Raw genomic sequence first — 21,906 nt, forward strand, 5'->3', positions numbered from 1 at the left:
GTATCATTTGTATTTACAAAGATTTTATAAACAGAGATTGAAATGTACAAGTGTTTAAACTATTACTAACACTAAAACATTTTTCTTGTGTATTTGTAACATATTACTAGAGACAAGATACATGGCAAATGCCATCTGCTATATATAAAAGATATATATTAAAGATATATATTAAAGATATATATTAAAGAGTAACTCAGGTGACCCACCACAGCATTCTAAGTAACTGGCAGTACTGCATGTTTTACTCTGCTCTAGTTTTCTGTTGGTTCACTTGGCTACTTGACATAATTTGAGTCAATCTGCCAGTCAAGCAATACTTTCCAATTTGCTGCCTCTGAAAGTGAGGTAGCATCACTCCACTAGCCTATTAATTATACTTTCCCACTCTGCTGATCATTAGCTTGGGACATTCACTTGATACACATTCAAAGCCACAAAACTTCTAGAACTTCTGTTAAAATTTATGCCCTTCCAGGTGTAAAGAAATAACCTCCTATAGCTGTATATGTGCTGCTTATCCTTATGGGCTGCGATTCTGACCTGAACTACAGTGCTCCTCTGTGCCAAAAGACATACATTCCATCAACAAAGTTTTGAGTGTATACAGAATTTTTGAGCGGCATTTATTAAAAAAATATTATGAATGTAGCTGTTTTCCCTTCTCCTACCTGCTGCTGTGGATACATTCCAGGTTGATGTCCTCCATACGGTGGCTGTCCTGAGGGAGGTCCTTGTCCTGGATACTGCTGCCCATATGGTTCATGCCTAAAACGAAGCATTCAAATCAACACTTAGAGCTGCTGGAGTTTTTAAGATACTAGAGAAAGGACACTGCTCTCATGATCTTGCATCTTGAAGACACTTGTCATTTGGAATCGTGGTGAAGACATGGTGTGGGATGGTCCAGAGACTAATACAGTAAGCTCTGCTGGAGCAGTGGAAGGAGGAAAGCAAAGCAGATAGAAGGAAAGAAGCAATGAAGATGCAGGGGAGAGATTTAGGAGTAGCGTTAGAAATGGGAATAGTGTACTGTCAGCACAGAGGTAAGAAAGGCAGCTGCAGTGACACTAGGAACCAGTCCTAGCAGGATAAATTCCTGATGTATATAGCTCAAAGGTTGAGCATGTCAAGATTCTTGTTTTTTACAGCACAGGTTTCCAAGAAGACTACTTTCTGGATTAAGAATGTAATAAATATATAGGTATATAGGTTAAGTACTCAATCAATACCTAACTGCTAATTTGAAGAGAAATTCTAAGATTCTAAATGGTGATATGTGCTACGGTATGTAGCATTTAAACACATCTTTACTGAGTAAAAACAGTGCTCTTACAATTTTGTAATCAATCATGTACAGTCATGTAATTTTTAACTAAAGCTACATAATGTCACATACACAAGAGGCAGAGCTGAGCTGCACTTGGAAACTTACCTGTGGCCTCTTATGACCTCTGAGGGGCACTGCAGTGCAACTGCAGTATTTTTAGCACATCTGAATGAAATTTTGTTTGTGGAAATGAAGTACTTGGAAAGTATTAAGACTAAAACATTAACACTGTCTTGCAGACCAGTACATGAGTAATTGCACTCTGTACATAACCAGTAAGAATTTACCTATTTGAGTATAAGAATGGGAATAATATATCACAGACAGTCTGAGAAACAAAACAGGATTAGAGAACCCGATGTGTTAAATGAACTGATGAGACATGGCTTTTTCAAAAGCAGAGAAAATACATGTATTTTTATGCCTTGATGAGAGTAAAGCAATAGTTTTTCAGTATCTCCCAAAACGTTGATGCAGATGAAAACACCAGTTAAACGAACCATATAACCGAAAGGAATTGCTTACACTCATCCAAGACTGGATGTATAATTAGATGAAACTGGGCTAAGGTACATGTACTATATATATATACAAGGAAACTTTCTGAATGTTAGTTTGGTTAGGTACAGGATAACCACAATCCAAAAGAAACTGTGGAAGCTTCAGAATACGTGTCATTCAATGCTGCCCTGAAAGAACTTTGGCCTGTACATTCAGTTCAGTGTTGGCAAGGAGATACATAAGGCAGTATGCATGCTCCTTTTTTAACATCTATGATTCTATAGCTACACAAAGTCAACCAATTTTCCCAATCCTGTTACACTCCAGAAACTGAACCAATGGTAAAAACCTAAATCAGAGAAGGCAAAGCATAAGCAACACCAAGAAGTTGCATATTCTATGTGCCCTCAAAGAGTCTGCTAGCACTCATTAGCTGGTTATTGAAGATATTACAAACAGAGAAATCAATGTTCACCTTTGCTGGCCAGGGTAACGATTAGGAGAGTACATGCTTGGGTCACTGTTTGAAGGCACCATGTTGCTTTGACCAGGTGGTCCCATACTGCCTTCAGGACCCAGCCCATGATCCGACCTAAAAAATGACAAAGGAAACCTCATTCTGTAAAAAGTACTTATTCTCCAAAATCATATCCCTTAAAGAAAATATTCTCTTGACTTATCATCTTCCACTTTAATCAGACTTCCCAGCACATGACCTGTTGAGCAGCATTACAGTTGTGTTACTCCACACACCTACTACTTCAAACTATGAGAAAAAACTTTGTTCCTCTGCTGCACTTGAAAGACTCACACTGCGTAACTTTGGCTGCCACAAGGAAACAAAAAGGGAAGCGAGGGTACACAAGCTAATGAAAGTAAAAGTGGGAACATTGCCAGAGCTGCAAAAGCTACTCTAATACTTAATATAATCCAAACATTCTCCAACATCTCTGCTTGCTATAACAGTGTTCAGTTGTCAGATGTTTCATTCTTTCTTTTTTTTTTTTTTTTATTATTCCAAAGGCTTTCCTGGGATAAACAAAGAGAACCAAATTTATTTTTGCTTACTTCACTGAAAGCAAACTTATGAGGGTCCTGACAGATACACTGAAATACTACTGCCCCTCAGACAACAGACTCCAGAATCTCTAAAGACAATTCACTAACAGACCACAAACCAAACACAGGCTGTGCATTTTGTTTTTCAGAAAAAGCCCACCAACAACTGTTTAGGTGAAAACATGGCAAGAATACTCCAGTGCTACTTTCTGCCATCACAGCCCAACACAACAGCCAGCTGAAGGCAGCTGTCAAACATATCCACTTGCTGATCTGCTGCAGCTTGAGTGATTTAGAAAGTCTAACAATTCCTCCTCATTAATTCCTGTGAACAGCTAGATGCAGTCATTACCAACGGTTTAACTTCCAGTGACTTAGTACAATGCTGTAGGAAATACAGGCTGCCACGTTCTCTGCAATGTGAGATGGGAAAATGAGAGGGGAGATGATGGCTTTCACTAACGGTCCTTGCTTTTTCCTGAAGAAAAACTCACCTCCTGTCATAGCCACTTCCATAAGAGAACTGCTGTCGCTGGCTCATGCTCATGTTGGACATGGCTCCAGATGGATTCTGGTTATACATTTCCTGTATTCCACTGTTAGGCATTTGTCCAGGGGTCATGAAAGGCTCGTTGCTTCCAGGCACTACAACAGTAAAGGAAATTAAATATATTATTCTGGGGGTTTGAAGATATCTTTCTATTAAATGATATATTTTAAAATAATGTTCAGATTTCTAACACTGCCAAGGAGAATTAGCTGGTGTCTGACAAGCTCTCCAGGGCCTGATGAAAACTCATGAAGTACTACCACTACTAAGATGATGGTTATAATAATATATAGGAGCTGCAAGTGAAGAGAATAATCTTATCATACCAAACCAAGCTCATCAGGCACTGAGGCAGCTTCTTCCCTGAGGTCTTTATAGCTGAAGATGAACTTGCTCTTGCTCTTTTCACCCCCAAGAATGCTAAATATGAATTCAAACATAAACCTTACAGAACAGATAAATCTCATAGTTTGGATTATAAAGCTGCAGGAATCAGGCTCTTCTTTTTTCCTATAAAGCTCTCATATATATATATATAGACTTGCTTACAAAAAGGCTATTGTATCCTAAAGTAGCTTCTTGAGCAGGATGGGTATTCTAAAGGTCCAAGAAAAGGCATATGTAGTACTGTATTTCATATAAATCCCCAAAACAGACAGAGGAAGTGACTCTATCCTTTAGTCCTTTCTTGTAGATACTAAACAGACAGACATTTCTGTTTTGACTAAAGGTAAATATGATACGTATGACGAAGTGCAATAAACCCACTTAATCTCATGTGGATACAATAATTAAAATTAATCTAAGACAGAGAGACCTTCCTCTTATTCCAAATGTGTTTTACTAGTGACTACAGTTCAGGTAAAATAATCTAAAGGAAAGGTTTGAAAAAATCGTATCAGGATAGCTAGCTATCTCCTCACTGCAACACATACGAGGCACCTTGATCTTGCTAAGTCCCTTCCAACTGAACTGTTATAGTCTAGTCTAGTCTAGTTTGGTCTGGTCTGGTTCCCTCTTCCTTCGATTTCTGGACCTCTTCTTCTTGTTTCTCCCTTTTGCTCTCCTTCAATTTCCACTTCTTAATTCCACCTCCTTCATCTGCTCTTCTCTGCAGCCAGTGTGAGTCCTACTTACATTCTGACTTCCCACTTTCCTATGTACATGGTATACAAAACTGATTCACTTTAAGCACATTTTACAATATCCACACAAACATCTGTAAGTTAATTGCCCCAAGGGACAAGAGTCAGGCTTGACATTAGTTTTGGTTTTTGCTTTCTAAAAATAGCGTGTTTATCACCTATTGTCAGGGGTTGTCCAAATGAGAACAGAGTTAGTTTTCCCATGCTGAAAAATATGTAAATTACGACAGCATTAGGAGATTTGCTCAGTTGCACACAGTGTCCAGCTGTACCACAATCAGGCCTGTTCCTTCACAGCTTCTTCTAGCATCGAAGTCCAGCATCTGATAGGCAAAGTTGCTACCCACATTCATAAAACATACTGCATTGCATAAAATCCATCCCTAGGAATTTATGCCATCATTCCTGAAATTTGTTCCTATAAGCAGGTTTAGGAAACAGTTAAGTCTAAAATACACAGCATGACCCTGAGAAGGGAAAATATGACCAGAATTGAACAATTGCACTGGATCTGCCTTTTTGCTACAAGAATGTAGCTGTTTTGCCAACAGCAGAATCAGCTGGACATGCAGCTCATTCTGATGACTAGAGTGGCCTGATAACATTTATGTGAGTAGGGAAGAAGACGCCACAAAGAAAATACCTTTTCTCATTCCACCAAAAGGATCTTTATTCGGCTCGTATGGCATCCTTCCCATCATATCTGGCATGTTTATTCCCTGCTGGTACGGTGCATTTGGCGTCATGGAGTTTCGCTTCGGGAATGCTGAATCACTTACATCAGAAAAGGGATCATGCACACTAACTGCGCTGTTTCTAGCAGATGAAAAAAAGGAGGCATTAACATCATTGTGTATTCGTAAGAAATGTGAAAACAGACCAGCCCACAAAACACTGCTGCGTTTGTCAGTGATCACCACAGGATACATCTGAGGAAGAAGCAAACAACTTGCACAATCATTAAAAAATCTAACTTTTTTTTCTCCAAGCTTATCTGGATACTTACCTGAATGACAGGGGTTTTTCACCTACCTGTGCATGCTCCTATTAGCCATGTAAAAGTCTAAACTTTTCTGAAATTTCACAAAGCTGTGTTCTTCACAAACACACAAGCTTCATATGCTGCGTCAAATTAGTATTATTTTTTATCTGTTTCATTATTCCTCCTAAAGACTAAACAGCTACTTGATTTACCTTCCTAATATCATTTCTGAAAGGGATCTCTTGGTCCATCCAGCTGAATTCTCTGTTATCTCACTGTTACTATAATACTTTTTTGATAACACTCTGAATCTGTGCACCCAGGAAAGAAAGCTACATATATAAGGTTCTAAGATGATGCTACTGGTTTCAACCTCTCACCCCAATCTTCACATGTTCACACGCTCTAGCTTGCACTACTGCTTGTTTGATCCTTCTCTGATAATGCAGATCCTAATCCTTCCTCCCTTTCCTTCTCTTCCCTCCAGAAAGAGATGGTTTTTTGCCACTCCTAAGGTTGGGTTGGCTCAACACAGAATCAGATGTGTGCCTGTATAGTTGAGAAAAACTAACTTTAACTGCTATAGAATAACAGCATAAGAGAAAATGAAGCAAAGCCTATTTCATACCTGCCACCCTGCATAGGTGTCATCTGTCCATGAGGTGTTGATGCTGGTGTTGGAGGCTTCAAATCGCCTGGCACTTCTGTCATGGAATTACTGCCAGTAGACTGTGGAGTCTGTGGGCCTTGCAAGGAACCAGAATTAGCTGGAAGATTAAAGAAAAAGGAAATATTAGAAGGTAGTAACCAAATTATTGCAGAAATAATAATAATCAGTGAGAGAAACTGGTTGTTTCCCCCATTGGCCTGCTTATACCATGCATCTCTACTTTGTAAGTTCCATAAAATCCTCTGAGACCAGGATATGCTATGAGGTAATAGCCATCATCTTTCCTAGAACCACAAATTTAAATCGCTGCCTGAAGCAACATGAATAGAAATCATCTAGATGAAGGATCATTTAAATCAGAGGTCAGAGGTACAAAGTTAATTGTCTATAGTTTACAACAGAGTAGATGAAAGTTGTTATTCGGCACAGCTTCTTTATATATATGATCACTACCACAATACAGATATTTATAAAGCAAATTTCAACCAGAAGCTTTTTCTACAAATTTAAACCACTGTATTAATATAAGAACATAATCTATTTTACTACTAAAAGGCAAGCATTTCTGAGATGAAACATGGCTAATAGTTAGGGGCACACTGCAACCCTATGCCATCTTTGAGACAATGTGGCAAAAGACTGAATTCAAGAAATTTAGAGGGCCATTAGGGGGTAAGAAGAAAGCATAACATTGTAAAAATAGCAATGGACAACTTAACAAAATGCAGCTAGGATCACTGTAGAGCACGTGTAACAAGATCAGGTCAATTCTGCAAAGATTTTTATGCTGAGATCTCAGACAGCAGTAGAGTACATGCACTACTGGCCTCCTTAACCATGGCGAACAGAATCACAGAATATCCCAAGCTGGAAATAGCTACATTTTTGATGTGACGATAAATGGAGAGAAGCATGTAATGTTCTACTCTAAAGAGACTAAGCAGTAATAAGGACATTAAATGAATATATCACATAAGCTAATGATAAATTACATTCAGAACAGTCTTTTAAAGTAGACAGTGCAGTTTCTATTTTCATACAAATACTGAGAAAGTCCTCCTCCAGCTATGATGTGGCATTTTTTCTGATTTAGAAGGTGATCGATGGGCATCAGTAACAGCGCCCAAGCTTTGTATCAGACTGCAATGTCTGCTTTGGTGTTTGAAGCAGGAATTCTTCCCAAGAAAGTGTAGGATCAAGCCTTTGGATGCTATTTTCAAACAGAAAAAATCACAAACCTAATAAACTTAGAAAGACATGGCAATGGCTTGAGAGGTGTTTTTGATTCTACAAACCTTCATGCGACCATTTTTAAGTGCCTGACTATTGTCATCCAACAACTAATTAACAAAACTTTATAAATTACTGTTAGAAGAAAAACTGGAAGCAGCAGCATATGCTGTTCTTCTCTATGTGAAAGAGAGAGTAGTTTATAATTGACTCAGAATCCTAGAACACACATCACCCTGACAGGCAGAGCTTGTTTTTAACTGAAGAACACCCTTTTTATGTGTTTCATTTATATCTGTAACACATGTTCCACTATTGGAAATCAGTGTCAGTAGCAAGAGCATACGTAAAACGCACATTTTGTAGACCATGTTGCTCCTGTCCTCACCTTTCTAAGGTGTGTTTGGATTATATTCACCTTGTAATGAGGTTCAAAAAAACATCAAGAAAAGGTCTCTGATAGCATTAATACAGTTACCACAACGTGCAACAGTTAATGCTACAGCTGACTGAGGGCTTTAGTGCTGTAATAAAACATGTATGTAAAATAATAAAGAAAATCATCATGTTCATGTAAAATGAGCCTTTTGTATATAAGACCCCTGGGTGAGACAGGATCATTTTCCTGCCTTTTTGTATTCTAAGGTCTGCTGCACTTTAAACACAATGCTAGATTACTTCTAAAAAGCTTGAAAGCATTGAAAGCTGTCACACGCCATCATCTTGTTGTATCAGAACCATGTGAGCAAACATCTTACTTTACCCATATTGTTACAGTAAAAAATGATATTGCATCACCCTGCACATTTCTCTGATGATCGGCTTTTAAGCAGCAATTAAGTTCTTCCCTATTCTACCTGAGCAAAGAAATTAATTCATATCTAAAGTAAATCTAAATAAAACAAGTAAAATACTTTTCACTATTAATGGGCTGCGTAAATATTCAGAATCTTTCTTACACATAACATTATTTTTAGATGCCTTTTTTACTAGGAAAGTTTTAAGAATGAAAAGAAGATATCCAACTGAGAACCTGCAAGCTACATTTCTATCTGCTTGGTGGTAGTTATAGTTGTTCCCCACCACCCTGATACTTTTCTAAATGACTGCTAACAAACGTATGAAAAATCGAAGGCAAATACTATTTATAAAAAGTGCAAAGTTTCTGATCCTGTTTAGTTAATGAACTTTGCTCTAGGCCTTTGCTGGGTGAGGCACACTCCTATAGAGAAGGGACTGCAAATGTTTCAACCTCTGGATTAGGTCATCAGCCACCAAGAAGAGCCTAAGTGTGGACATATATATCTATCTATGACATATGCTCATAGCTCACTGAGTAGTTAATTCCAGTATTAGTGTCAGTGGAAAAAGCACATCCTTGAGGAAGAATAATCTAAGTGCATACTTGAAATGTTTACTACTGGTAGAGCAGATATCATTTTTTAAGTAACGTAACTCTTTTCCTTGTAGGATGTCATTTTCAGTTACTTAAAGCTTTGCAGTGTTTCAGCCAATCACAAGGAAGTTAATCAGATGGATCTTCTCAAGCTCTTTTTTTTTTTTCTTGGTCCTCTAAAAAAATTCTACACAGTACCGGGCATATGAGTGAAATCAAACTTTTTACAAGAGTTCTTAGATGTGTGGTCCTTTTTTAGAGAGTCTGAAATGCTGATTTGTGTCTGGGCAGAACAGGAGAGATCAAAGGGCAATACATGGCAAAACTTAGGAAACTGTCACTCAGAATGATATTCATGACCTAAATGTCTTGGTGGTTTTTCTTGGTTTTTCTTATCTACAGAATGGAAATCACACTCCTTTTTCTCTTCAGTTGCTACTGCAAAGGCTGATTAATTATTTTATAGACTTCATATGCAGTTGTAATGAAGACCAAGAGAAAAAAACAAGGAGTGAAGTTATAGTTCTCTGTTTGAGTCTGATTGAAGACAGTGGCACAAATAGAGGTAGGTCATCAGTGAGAACTGAAGCCCTACACGCCGTTCACTCAGGGACAGAATCACAGCACTGCTTGTTTTTTAACTTGCAAAGCCTACATGGCAGTGCGGGCTGCTTTCAGGAAAGACCCTTTATTTACCAGAACAGAAACATGCAGATTAAAAAAAAAAAAACCCAAACATTAAAAGAAGCATTTTCTTGCCAGCGATTTTTTCCCTCTAGGAAAAAAAAAGAAAAAACCCAGCAAGCTCTTGAAACGCCATTAATATGAGGCCTGACATGCTCTCTAGGATATGCCTACCTTTTGCCAGAAGCTACAAATGTATACTCTAAAGTAAACAATGGAAAGGTTACTGAGGGTTAAGCACATTCACACACTCCAGCCCAGCAGCCAGCCGCCACGCTGGGAGGGTAATTTACACAGCACAAACCCAGTGCCCCACTCTGGCCGGCTGGGGGCATCGGCTATGGCAGAGTCCCTCCTGGTGGGAGCGGGGTGCCTCTGCCTGCCCCCCTCCTCCAAGCCCTCACCCATCCATCTTCCGTGGGGATTCCCTGGCTGGCCTCACCGCTCGCATGACATCACCTGTCTGCTAAGAATAGCACTTCAGTCAGTCAGCAGAGACGGACGGGTTTGGTTACAGAGGCACCCATCAAAAGGCTGTGGAGTGCCTCGTCCCCGCTGTCCCCTCCCCAAGTCTTGTTTCTCTGCTGCCAAGGAAACGCTCCCTTGCTCTCCTCCCAGAACATGCACATGTTCTCCAGGTCTATTGTGACTCAGCCTCTGCTGATACCGGGGCCAGCAGCTCTGTGTTACTCAGGAGCATCCCCCCTCCCAGCTGTGCCTCAGAACCTATCCTCCTTTGGCACAGGGTAAATACCTCAGTCTGCATTTTTCAGAGTCACACAAACTGCACAATGCAGCCAAAAATTCACAGTGCATTGCTGCTGACAGTAGTGATGGGAAATCCCAACCATCGTGTTGCAAGAAAATGGACTAACACATGAACCCAGACCACTGCATCACAGTCCCCTAAGTTCAGCCTGCACATCACATCTTTCCCTTGAGGGGTAGGTCCTCCTGCTGGCACCTGCCTGCTCCAGTTGTCACACTATATTTCTAGCGTGCGCACTACAATGCCCCAAGAGTCACCTCTGAGGCAGCCACAAAGCCACCCTTTGGATGAGGGACATCCACAAGAACCAACTTGCTCTGACCCTGTGCTTCTGCTTGTACCTTCCCGAGCATCTACACTAAACAGGAACTCGATGCTCCTCCATACCAAGAAGGTTGGCACAGAGCAGTTGAAATATTTATTTTCAGAAATTTTATGAAGATCAGCTGGTTTTTAAACTCTTGTGACCCAGATCTTGTAGCATCAGCTGTAGAACTGGACAAAATACTACAGCCCCTCTCTGAGACAAGCCTCCCTGCTTTTTTTTTTTTTTTACCAAAATTCCCAAAGCAGTAACACTGCCACTAGCTCTCTGCACAAGGATTTGGCTTCAAAGCTGTTTTGCCTATGCTGAGCTAGCTGCGCAACAGAGGTGAATGGTTAAAGCGAGGACCCTCTGAGGCTACTCTTTCTTGTTGTATTGGGCTCCTGTTTCCTCTGAATGCCCAAGAGTAACAGATTATCTAAAATACATCCACAACTCTACTTCTTTTGTGCAGCTAATGTTGGCATATACCAAAGAAAAAGGAGCAAGAAAAAAAGCTGAGTATTAGAGAGAACAGGCCTGTACTCTCTGCAGCGTCTATACCTCAGCGGGATTTCATGTACTGAAGCTGAAACACACTGGGAAAGCCTTTCTCTGTAGAGAAGTGCAGTCCATTCAGTGACACGAGTTCTTTTCTAGCCAACAAAACAAATCTTGAGATCTTTGCTTGCTTCCTCCTCTACTAGTCTCTATGTCCTGCTGTGTTTTTATTTTAGAAAAATAGTTTCAGTTCCCCTCATAGACGGCTTCCTTGAATGTTATGATAAATTTAAACTTGGACTTTGTCATTTTCATCTGCAGTGCCCTGATACAAAGGACTCAGTAAAATGGTACATCTGGTATTTCTTTGTTTCCTGCCTATGTATTTAAATAAGGATTCTTTAGCTCAAACTTCAGCTGATTCACAGCGATTGTCCCTGAACAAACTGCTGAGAGCAGTGCTGGAGGGGGATGGGCAAGGGAGGATACTGCAAAGCACCACATCCTTTCATTTTCAGTACTGCTGCTGCTTCTAAAACTGCTGTTTTAGAAAGAGATGAACTTCCTCATCACCCTCCTTTGTAAGCCTGAACAGTTTCTTGCCCCTTAACTGTCTTGTCAGGAATGACAGGTAAACACAACACCTTTTAATTTTTGCACTGGGAAATATTCTAGACATACGTGCTCATTTCAGATCAATAAACATCTGGACTATAGGTTTCACGTTTTGTGCTGAGTGTATTTCTCCATCTTCTGAACTCGCCTTACAAAGTCATCTACTTATCTTATGTGTTAGGCAATCACCACTGGGGTACCTGATAAGTCTAAATGCTAATGGGGGAGAGGAATTATTTAAGGATTTACACAAGGAAATGTAGCTAGGAAGATTTTAACAACACTTTCCCAAATCCTCATGCTGAAAAATACACAAAAAGATCTAAGTGTTCTCACCTTTATCTTCTTCTGTAAAGGACAAAGCACTATCATATGAAATGGCCAAAGCTTTTTTACCTGATAAGGGTTTTTGAATTTTCTGGAATCCACAATAGGAAATCTCAAAGTAGTACAATACAGCCTGCAAATCCCTGGAGAGGTTGCTGGGTCCCTGACTCTCAACTTCCTATTTTCTGCCAGTGAAGTGAAATAACAGAAGTTATTCAATACTTTTCTGTTATTGCCTTTCACAGGGAACTGCTGTAAACACTCCAGGAATTACGTTCTCTTGGCATTAACACAAGGTGATCTGCCTAACAGTACTTGTGAAGGTAAGTATTAGAATTATTCTGATGCTCAGAAAAGTCTAATAACCAGCAAATCAAAGGAAAATTTTCCTCTTCCACGGGCAGTCCAGATGTCACTGTAATAGAATAATACCTACTACACCTTTTCGTAAGTGCTTAAATTTGTCACTGCTAAAGATTTTCCCTTGAATATCAGTCATGACTATCAAATCTTTTGAGTCTTAAATTAAATTAATTTAGGAAGAAAACTGTGTGGTTCCAAACACCACACTGTACACATAAAGATCAGCCAAAATTAATCATTTCCAGTTTTGATGTTTCAGAGAAGATGAAAACGGTAATGCTAACAACTTATCTGGCATACAGGATTAACAACAATAGAATAAAGAGTGTGTGTGCCTCCAGACTACAATGTCTGGCGGTGGGGATACACCATGCTCTCAGCTCTCTCCATCTGCCATACATTCAACATGAGCCACATCAGAGCAACCATCTGAGATCCACTCATTAGCCCAGCAGCTGCCATCCTGCCTCCAACTGAAGTTGTACTGAACAACAGCCATGCTGAAAACGCAGCTTCAGAGTCGTTGTAATCAGTGTGCAGGCAAGAGGATCTCATCTTTAGACAAATGGACAATCCTAGCGTTGGCTGCCTCACCTCACACAACACAAGCACATCCTTGCAGAATTCTTTCATCTTGTCTAAAACAACGTAACTCTTTGAATCTTAAGGGTATGCTGGCAGATACATCTTGAGCAGCGATATAACTGGGTAACATATCTAATCTGACTCAATTCAGGAACCAGATCAAGTTTAAAAACCATGTACTTATTCTCACGGTTTGTCTAATATTAGCAAGACATGTTTCTAAAGATATAATAAACGGCAACCCAGTGAGTATCTTCTGCGTTTAAAAAATGGTTGTGTAAGAGGCTGCATTTTTTTTTGCTTACCAGGAGATGGCGGCTGAATCTTAGGTTGTTTCTTAGTATCTCCAGTGCTGAAGACTTCTGGAGGGGGCTCCTCCCCTCTCTCTATCTTGCACTCGAAGGCAAACAGGTACTGAATGTACTGTTTTTTCAGGGAGCTGGCTGCACTGCTTGAAGTGCCAACGTTCAATGTTGTTGCAAGCTCGCGCCACTTCTTGTTTTTATTAACCTAGCAAAATAAATGACAGAATCATTGGTTTGCAGCAAAGTGGTTTGTTTAAAAGTCAGGAGAAAAAAAAAAAAGTTAAAAAAATAAAGTACTTAACGTCTTGGTTTACTTTTTTTATTTTTCTCTTCTAACTAATGCTCATTACGCCCACACGCAGTAATGCATAGACAGCATTTACAGTTATAAAACCATTAAGGAACCTGCTGATAGCTACATAAAAAGCTTTGTTCAAAGTCTTCTGCATGGTGCATCTTTTAAATGCCTTGCACTCTTCCAGGGCCTCTGCTCTTCAGTTAGCAATTTATCTCCAAGCAAATGCACACTCACTCTCACTCTGACACCCACCCACACCCACCCCATTCTAATTAAAAAGCAGCTTCTGAAAACTAATTTAAAAAGCAATAACAGCATTATTCTGCAATTTAAGCGTTTGAGCACTGATATGAAAAATATTTTTTTCTCCAGAATAGCCACCAGCTGTCAGACAGTTTAGCCTATAATTCCTGGTTTGAGACCTTTCACTTCACAGCATCTTGCAGGGACAGATCAATGATCCTTTGGCTAGATGAGATGCAGAGTGGAGTGAGGCCCTTTAATTAATTATGGCAGACTTCAAACACACAAGGCTAGTCCAGCAACACCCTGTACTGCAGTGCTGACTGCACAACTCTGCTGTGAGTCTTGTTTGCAATACAAGGCTGAGAATATCCAAAGATTCTCTTCCTGAATTCCTCAAACACACAGCTGATCTGTAGTACCAGCTTAGTTCATTTGTCATCTTGGATGATGCCACTGGCTCACGCACCTGTATCAGACAGAGTATTGTTTTTGCTGTATAATCTGATGCCCTAAAGTTCATTCAACCAGTTGTGCAATTGTTAGGTATGGTCCAAGTATGGGAGGGAGCATGACATAAATGGGTTTTGAGCATCTGGGCCTTTGTTGAGGAAAAATCCTGATTCTTGCATGCCATGATGCTTTGTACTTGTCCTGAGGCCTGAGATTCTATGATTCCAACTCAATTTCACTAGCCATAAAGGTTATCATTAGCCGTACTGTTCCTACGCCCTTCTGACAGCAAAAGAAATATTTCTTAGATTTCTCTCTGTGTTTAATAACATCAATACTGCTGCCAGACTTCTGGGGATAGCAGGCAGATTTGCATGGCTATGCAAAGTGTTTTTATTTCTCTGGTAGATCCCCCAAGAACCCAAGAGTTAAAGAAGATATTTTCCATAAATTGCCCCTGCCGAGGCTTGAAACCCAGCTACACAGCCCTTTGTGCCTACTGACGTACAGCTAAGCGGTACATAATGAACACACTGCATAATGCAAACAGAAATATTCATGCCTAAATGCCCACTATATTGGCATTTAAAAGAAGGCTGCCAACAGCTGGTCTGCTCATATTGGGATCCCATCAAAAGCACATATTCGGAGAGCACGTACTGCTGCTGCACAGCGACGTTCCCTGTCACTCTCTGGGCAGAATCAGGAGATGTGCAGTGTAGCAGCTGGAGTAACAACTTTTTAGGAGAGCGTCACTCAGATGCATTTAAATAAATCTCATCAAGCAAAGCACTTTCCCTCACAGTAGGCCCAAACAGATAAACATGGTGATCATTCATGTGGGCATACAGCAAAACCAAGAGCCCTTACTTTCAGTGTCAATTCTTATCAGTTCTGTAGCACACAATTTTGTAACTCAAGATCCTTCAAAAATCAGTGTAAGTGAACAGCATCTCCTCTTCGGCAATGCATAATGTCTGTCATTGCAAATTAACACCGAGTGCCCCCAAATAAAATAAATTTCCATGTGATAAGCAAACACCAACAGCTCTCTAGAACATCCCATTTGTCCCCCCTGCTTTATTTTTCATTCTAAGAGTCATGCTGTGGGCACAATCATGGTGTATGAGGCAGAGCAGCTGCATGATACGATTTACCTGTAATAAAGTTTCTCAGCTAAAAGTAATCAAATCTTTATGATGCTGGGGGGCATGAGCTGATCACTAAAAATGTCAGGATACCATCTCTTGCCCATATATAGCATTTAACAACAGGCAAGGTGAAGTGTATTAGGTTTCTCTGCCTTCCTCTAATAACAGGAATAGCTAACATTTCTGGACTTGGGTCAGTGATTTAATTCAGCAGTCAAGTCCTGTGTTGTGAAGCGTACTATTAATAACAGCAGTGATAATGGTATTAATTAATGTTGGAAGTTTCTTTCTTGAGCTAACCAGATAGATCATTAAAATGTGCTCATTTTCTAAGGAGCTAATTTGACTTACTACATTTTCGAGATAATATTTTCTAATTATTGTAATATGATATGTATTTAAATATTAAATACTGCATAAACATCTATCTATACCCCTATCTTTAAGCCCTTGTCTTGCAAATATGCACAAATGCTCTTGAATTCACAGAAAATAAGGATCTCAGCGTTTCACAGTAGCTTCTAGCACCTGGCCAGACTGACCCTGTAGATGAAAAGGATGCTTTGTAAGCATTAGGAAAGGAGAACTAATGTCAAATACAAAATCTAACTTTGCAAATACTGACGATTTACTAACTTTTGATATTGGTAGACAAAGGAACACGTAGTTTTGCTCTGTGGAGGTCAGTCATACAGAACCCTATGTATGTTATTTCCATGCACTCCTTTGCTAAAGTTCCAGCTGACTGTGAATACAAAAATGAAAGCTTCTTCCATCTGTGGCATAACAAATATGCTCAGGAAGAATAAGGCCACAGATATTGCACATTCTCTATTCTAATATAGCACTTTTTTTATTCTCAGCTCTTCCTACTTTCATTTTCCTTCTTCACAACTAAGAAATTCATCTTTTCTTTGTAATGATTATGTTTGCATTGCAAACCAAAATATCCTGTAAACGTTTTCCAAAGACAGGAAAAGCACAGTCTGTGACACAAGTCTAAGACACAAGTGCACTGTATAGAGACAATTGGAAAACAAGGAGAATTGGAGATGAAGGAGACTGTTTTTAAGAATAAATCTACCACTTTTCTGGAGAAATGAACTGATTTGTCCCAGAGGCAGTACATCTGTCTGGGAAGGATGGATTTCCAAATCTCTTTTCTTTCAGATATTTCCTTTCAGTTCTATCATCTGCTTTTACAGGTGAATTTGATGCAATGGCCTTTTCCTCTCCCCTTCTCTTAGCAGCATTACTGGAATATTGTGAATATGCAACAATGAACTGTCTACAGCAATGATCAATTTTCTTTCAAACTGTAGACTTTTAGAGCAGTCACGTAGCCCAAGATGACTTCCAGACAAACATAAAAGCATAAATATGATCAAACTCAACTTAATTCTGTTTTCAGGGCTGTAAATGCAATTGCATCACCAGCAGGAAATATTCTAGAAAATGGTGTGCTGACTTCTGCAAAGCTTTGCTGTGAGGCACCTCTCACCTGCGCTAAACCTCCAATCTCTTTGACGCAGACATACAGCCTGAACAGGTCCAAGGGCTTCTTGCCCACAGCTGGCAGACTGGCCACAGGGGTGCCCCTCTCCTCCATGAATGTGAGATACCGGTCTACCCACATCTTGCGCTCTGGTTCATTGCCAAGTTCATAGACTTTCGTGATCTTCTCTCCAGTTGTGGTAGAGGAACTTGATTTCTGAATGGCAAAAAGAAACAAGAGTTGGGGGAAGGGTGGGAAGGGGAGGGAAAAGAAAGTAAGAAACTCACAACACTGATAAAGAGAAGATGTCAAACAAACTAAAGCTATCACACAACAGTCAGGAATGAAGGCTACTAGTTCAGGCACAAACAGTACATTCTGTCATACTGAAAATTCAGCTTTTTAATTAAAAGGGCCCAAACTCCCCATTCTCACGTTTCTTTCACCAATTTGAACTTTGGATCCCAGAAGGCAAGTTTCTGATGTTGCCTCATTTCATTTTAATAACAAATATCTCTCACATAGTGCTTCTCATCCACTTATCTCAAAGTGCTTTGCAAGCAGTAATTTTGGCAAAATTGAAAACACGTTTGTCCCACACAGCATATACTAAAAACAAACTAATGAACATTCTCCCTTTCCACCTTAAAAAGGGCTAGAAGACCCAGAAGTGTTTCAACAGAACAGGAATTGCACGAAGATAGCCTAACGCATGGATTACAAAAATCTAGTACCTTGGTCAGTGGTACCCAATTTAGAGAGTCATAAATGGTATCGCTTTACTGTCTGTTTGCACTACTGTTGGCCAAGAGAAAGATAATTAAGAGTGCCTACAGTACAAGGAGATTGGTGGCAATACTCTTTCAGAACTGTGAATCATCTGTCTGAGCCAATAATGCTCAGGAGTAGGTAATACTCTCCTCTCTTAAAAGGACAACAGAAGATGGTCATTTCACATGTCCTGCCTTGGGAAGAGAATGGGTATTATGACCTGGGGAAAAACAGGATTCACAGCAATCAGAGCTGAAGCACTATCAGGAAAAGTGAAAGAAGTGGAAAAAGCAGAATTGTATGCCTGAACCCTTTCTCTTGCTGCTACTCTGACTTGACAGCTAACAAAAGCTCATGCTATCTCGATATCCTTTTCTTTTTTTTTCTAGGGACAGTGAAAGCACTGAGGCTGCTACACAAGCTAGAACACATAACTTCTCATCATATCCTCTTCTTGCATCTGTAAGCTGGGCTCTGTGCCATGTGTGGATGGACCACACACCGTCTAAGGCCTCTGATCGGACAGCAGAGTGGAGCTGTTACCACTGATGGCAGACCCTCCCACTTGCACAGGGTGAAGTGATTTGCCCTGCACTGGAAGATGGAGTGGCTTAGAACTAAACACAAGAGAGAAAGACTGATATAAAGCTTTGGGAAAGGAGCCAAGTATATGAAGGGAAACATACTCTCTATACAGTAAAATCCTAAACTTGCTTGTTGACTGCAGAAGACACATCAAAATCATCCAGTCAACCACTCTTTTCCTCCTTTGCCTTTCCTTACTTTGAACAGGAGACAGTACTGCTCTTAAGAATACCCTAATTCTAGTTGAACACTTCTAAACACGACTCCAGAAGTGTACCATGGGTGCTACAGCACCAGCCACTTGTGCATGCCCCCACACTGGTGAGCGCTGGCACCTGACATTACGAAAGATGCAGCATAGTAGCATCCAACTGCCAATGATTTTAAAAGCATTGCCACCATTCATCTTGCACATTAGCCTGGAAAATATGACAGGCTCTGTATCTCCCTCCAGCTGAAACTTGGCAATACTGGAGGAGAGCCAGGAGAAAAGAAACCCGAAGCCAAGAGAGTGTGATCCAACAGTTCCATGAGCCACTGCTGTTCTTTCCAGTGAATGGATATTCATTTTAATTAAATAAATAGCCTCCCATAAAGTTTTCTGCTTTACTTCCTGCAACTCCTTTGCAGTAGTCCTTCCTACAGACGGATAATATTACCTTCTTCACTTAGCAACAAGATACTGCCTTTAATTTACTTGGGTCAGATTCACTTGTGTTAGAAATCATAGTAAAGTCAAGGCTGAATTTGTTTTACTAATATTAAGTGGCTGGCAAGAAAGTATTCTGATATGTCCTGCAGATTTTGATTATGCAATGGAAGCACAAACTGACTCTGCAATGGCAAACACTTTACTCAAAACATCACTTGCTATGTATTTAAGTGTTCAAGAGAATTTTTTTCAATATAGATTTTTTGGTGGAGGGTGCAGTGAGGGCTGTAGACAAGTCATCTTGCTACTAATATGATTTTGTAATGTAAGCAGATAGATGATTTTAGATTCAAACAGCAGAGTAAATTGATGCTACTCTACCAACTGCAGTAATAATAACAAAGCTACATTACTGTTCATCAGCATTACCATTAATTTTAATTTGCATTTAGGAAGCCAAGGAACTCCAGTAAAAATGAGGGTAGGAAATTTCACCTTTTACCCAGTAAATATTGTATGCCCTCGTATTTTAACATGTAAGGCAACAAAGAAGTTTCTATTTCAAATTTATGGTAGTTCAGCATTAAGAATGTTCAGATTTACCAGTTTTATGCCTTGGTTTTTATATGGTAAGATTCTCTTTTTCAAATCAGACTCAGCAGAATGGAAGCCAGTAAAGAGTTTTTCATTCTGTGCTCTTCTACTGTAGGTCTCAAATAATGCTGCTTTCCAGCAATGCGGCAGCAGGCTCTAAAATGACAGTATAATCTGAAAACTTTTCACAGCTTACAGAAGGTAAGAAGTGTTTCTTACTGTGTTAGCTTTCAGGTTGTCAGGCTTTGTAAAATGGGCACAATTTTCTTCTAAAATGAAATGTTAACTTTAGAAGAATGCACTGGTGGGAAAAATGCTATTCCTCAAGAGTAAAGATCTTTTTCTCTTCTCTGTTTTTATAAATGTAAACATGTAAAAATGACAGATGTGTGCAAACTGGTCTACACACAAACTTCAGATCCACAAGGGTGCATTCAGCTGGAAGCCTAAATCTGCCTATAGGTCAATGTTAATTACAAGAAAATACAGGTTTATTACAAGATGACATCATTAACAGATCCTTAGCTGAAGTGAGTGCAAGCAAGACAATGCTGAAAGAAAACAGATGATGAGCTTTTCTTTGATTTGTTGATAATTCTAGTAAAAAATACTGGTGCAATCTTGTTGCATATACCTTCATTAACTTAGCTGTATCCTACTCTGCCCTCAATTCCCAGCTATTCTACAGATGTTACTACCCGTCTTTAAATGGATGATAAAAAAAAAAACAACAACAAAAACCCAAAGAAGAATACAGATGCCAAAGCCAATTCCCCTATTAAATTTGCTTAACCCCATACTCTATTTTCAATATACCTATCCCCTATTGAAGTTGTGCAGCTTTAATATAGACTGTGGCATGGTGAAGCTACCTAATCCTTCAGAGCAACAAAAACTTAATGTGAAATTTTCACATTAGGGCAGTGGTAGTTATTGCTGCACATCTCCCTAGCTACCTGTATTTATAGAACTATCTACTGTTCACTTTCCCCACTTCAGTAAACGATTTGCCAACACTACACTTATTACACAGTGCTCTTTCACTACAGAACAGTATGCATACACAGGCAGCAATACAGCTGCAAATACAGCAAAACAGCTGCAGGCCAATCTCAGACAGAGGCTGTTACAGGACACAATCCTCTGCCAAGATATATCCTGAAGGACTCTGCAAACCCCCTCAAAGCTAGCACCACAGAGACAGTGCTACTCAGGCGTCTCTACTGCCATGTGCACGTGTAATTACAAACAACAGACAACATTTTATGGGATTTTCATAACCTAGTGTTTTACTCATGTTGCAGTGACTACGCACAGTGCATACTCATTTTCAAATTCTCTTTTAAGGAATTTTAAAGATGCTTAGCCACTGTAAGGGACACAGGCTAAGTATAAAATTCACACAGCAAAAGCGAACTTTTATCTTAACACTTAAGAGCCTTCACAACGTAATGGTGAACAATTCCTTCTCTACGTTTTCTTATGCCTCAATTCCATACAGAACTACTCAAAGAGAGGACTCACTTTGTAGGATCACAGGTACATCGTGAGACCATTCACCCTTGCTTTTACCCTCTGCTGAAATGGAGAAGTTGTAGCACAAGAAAGCTGCTTTGGGATTTAATGAACAAATCTGGTCTGTTTCCAAGTGTAACAAAACGACTGCAATCAATCTTCCAGTCTATGTCAGGCTGCTGTTAAGGTCAATGAAGTTATCCAATACACTGGCTTTCATAGGTAAAAAGAGATCGGCTAATTTACAGCACTTATTTTTCCATCATTCTAAAGCACTGTATTTATCCCAACCTGTGCACCAAGAAGCTAAGTGAAGCTAAAAATGCAGCAGCATTTGAACAGAAGGGCATTCAGAAGAGAAGTTTTTTACACTGAAAGCACAAACTTTGTCCATTTGTTTTTTCCAACACTACACTTGCTATATTTACATGGAAAATATTCCATGGTGGCTCTAGGATTTATTATGTAATTCATACAATGAGCTCAGGAACACGCTGTAAAAGAATTTGATGGGTTAGATAACTTACGCAGTAGCCTTGCTTTCCTCCCAGAGAAGCAACAGTGAAAACATTACTACAAACAAAACTAACCCCATATTTTTGTGTCCCACCCCCCTTATAAATGCTGTTAAGAACAAATAAGATTTTGTGGGAACAAGTAACACCAGCTGCCTTCTGAGACTCAAAGTTGCTGCCAAATAAACATCCAAACATCCAGGTGGTGCACTTCATGCCATGCTGCTTCTCTGCTCAGGGCATTCGTTAGTGTCTGGCTTTCTGAAGGGAAGACCTTTTTTCCTCCAATTGGTCTTCCTCTATTTTCCAAGACACACT

The 21,906-nt window shown here is 39.7% G+C and overlaps 1 protein-coding gene across 8 annotated transcripts in view; it reads right to left on the bottom strand.

Annotated features, from left to right (window-relative positions):
- ARID1B (AT-rich interaction domain 1B) overlaps positions 1-21,906 on the bottom strand; it is a 317,889-nt gene that overhangs the window by 9,614 nt on the left and 286,369 nt on the right. For 4 of the 8 annotated variants that reach the window (XM_052684719.1, XM_052684709.1, XM_052684743.1 and 1 more), the window contains 7 exons: positions 16,963-17,172; positions 13,317-13,521; positions 6,196-6,334; positions 5,229-5,401; positions 3,385-3,535; positions 2,307-2,423; positions 672-768 (listed from right to left, as the gene is read on the bottom strand). In XM_052684719.1, the coding sequence (XP_052540679.1) occupies positions 672-768; positions 2,307-2,423; positions 3,385-3,535; positions 5,229-5,401; positions 6,196-6,334; positions 13,317-13,521; positions 16,963-17,172 (1,092 nt within the window). The remainder of the gene's footprint in view (positions 1-671; positions 769-2,306; positions 2,424-3,384; positions 3,536-5,228; positions 5,402-6,195; positions 6,335-13,316; positions 13,522-16,962; positions 17,173-21,906) is intronic. The other 4 variants (XM_052684763.1, XM_052684754.1, XM_052684737.1 and 1 more) reach the window with 1 other exon arrangement.

This window comes from Tympanuchus pallidicinctus, unplaced genomic scaffold (genome assembly GCF_026119805.1).
Source record: "Tympanuchus pallidicinctus isolate F22 unplaced genomic scaffold, pur_lepc_1.0 scaffold1, whole genome shotgun sequence".
NCBI lineage: Eukaryota > Metazoa > Chordata > Aves > Galliformes > Phasianidae > Tympanuchus > Tympanuchus pallidicinctus.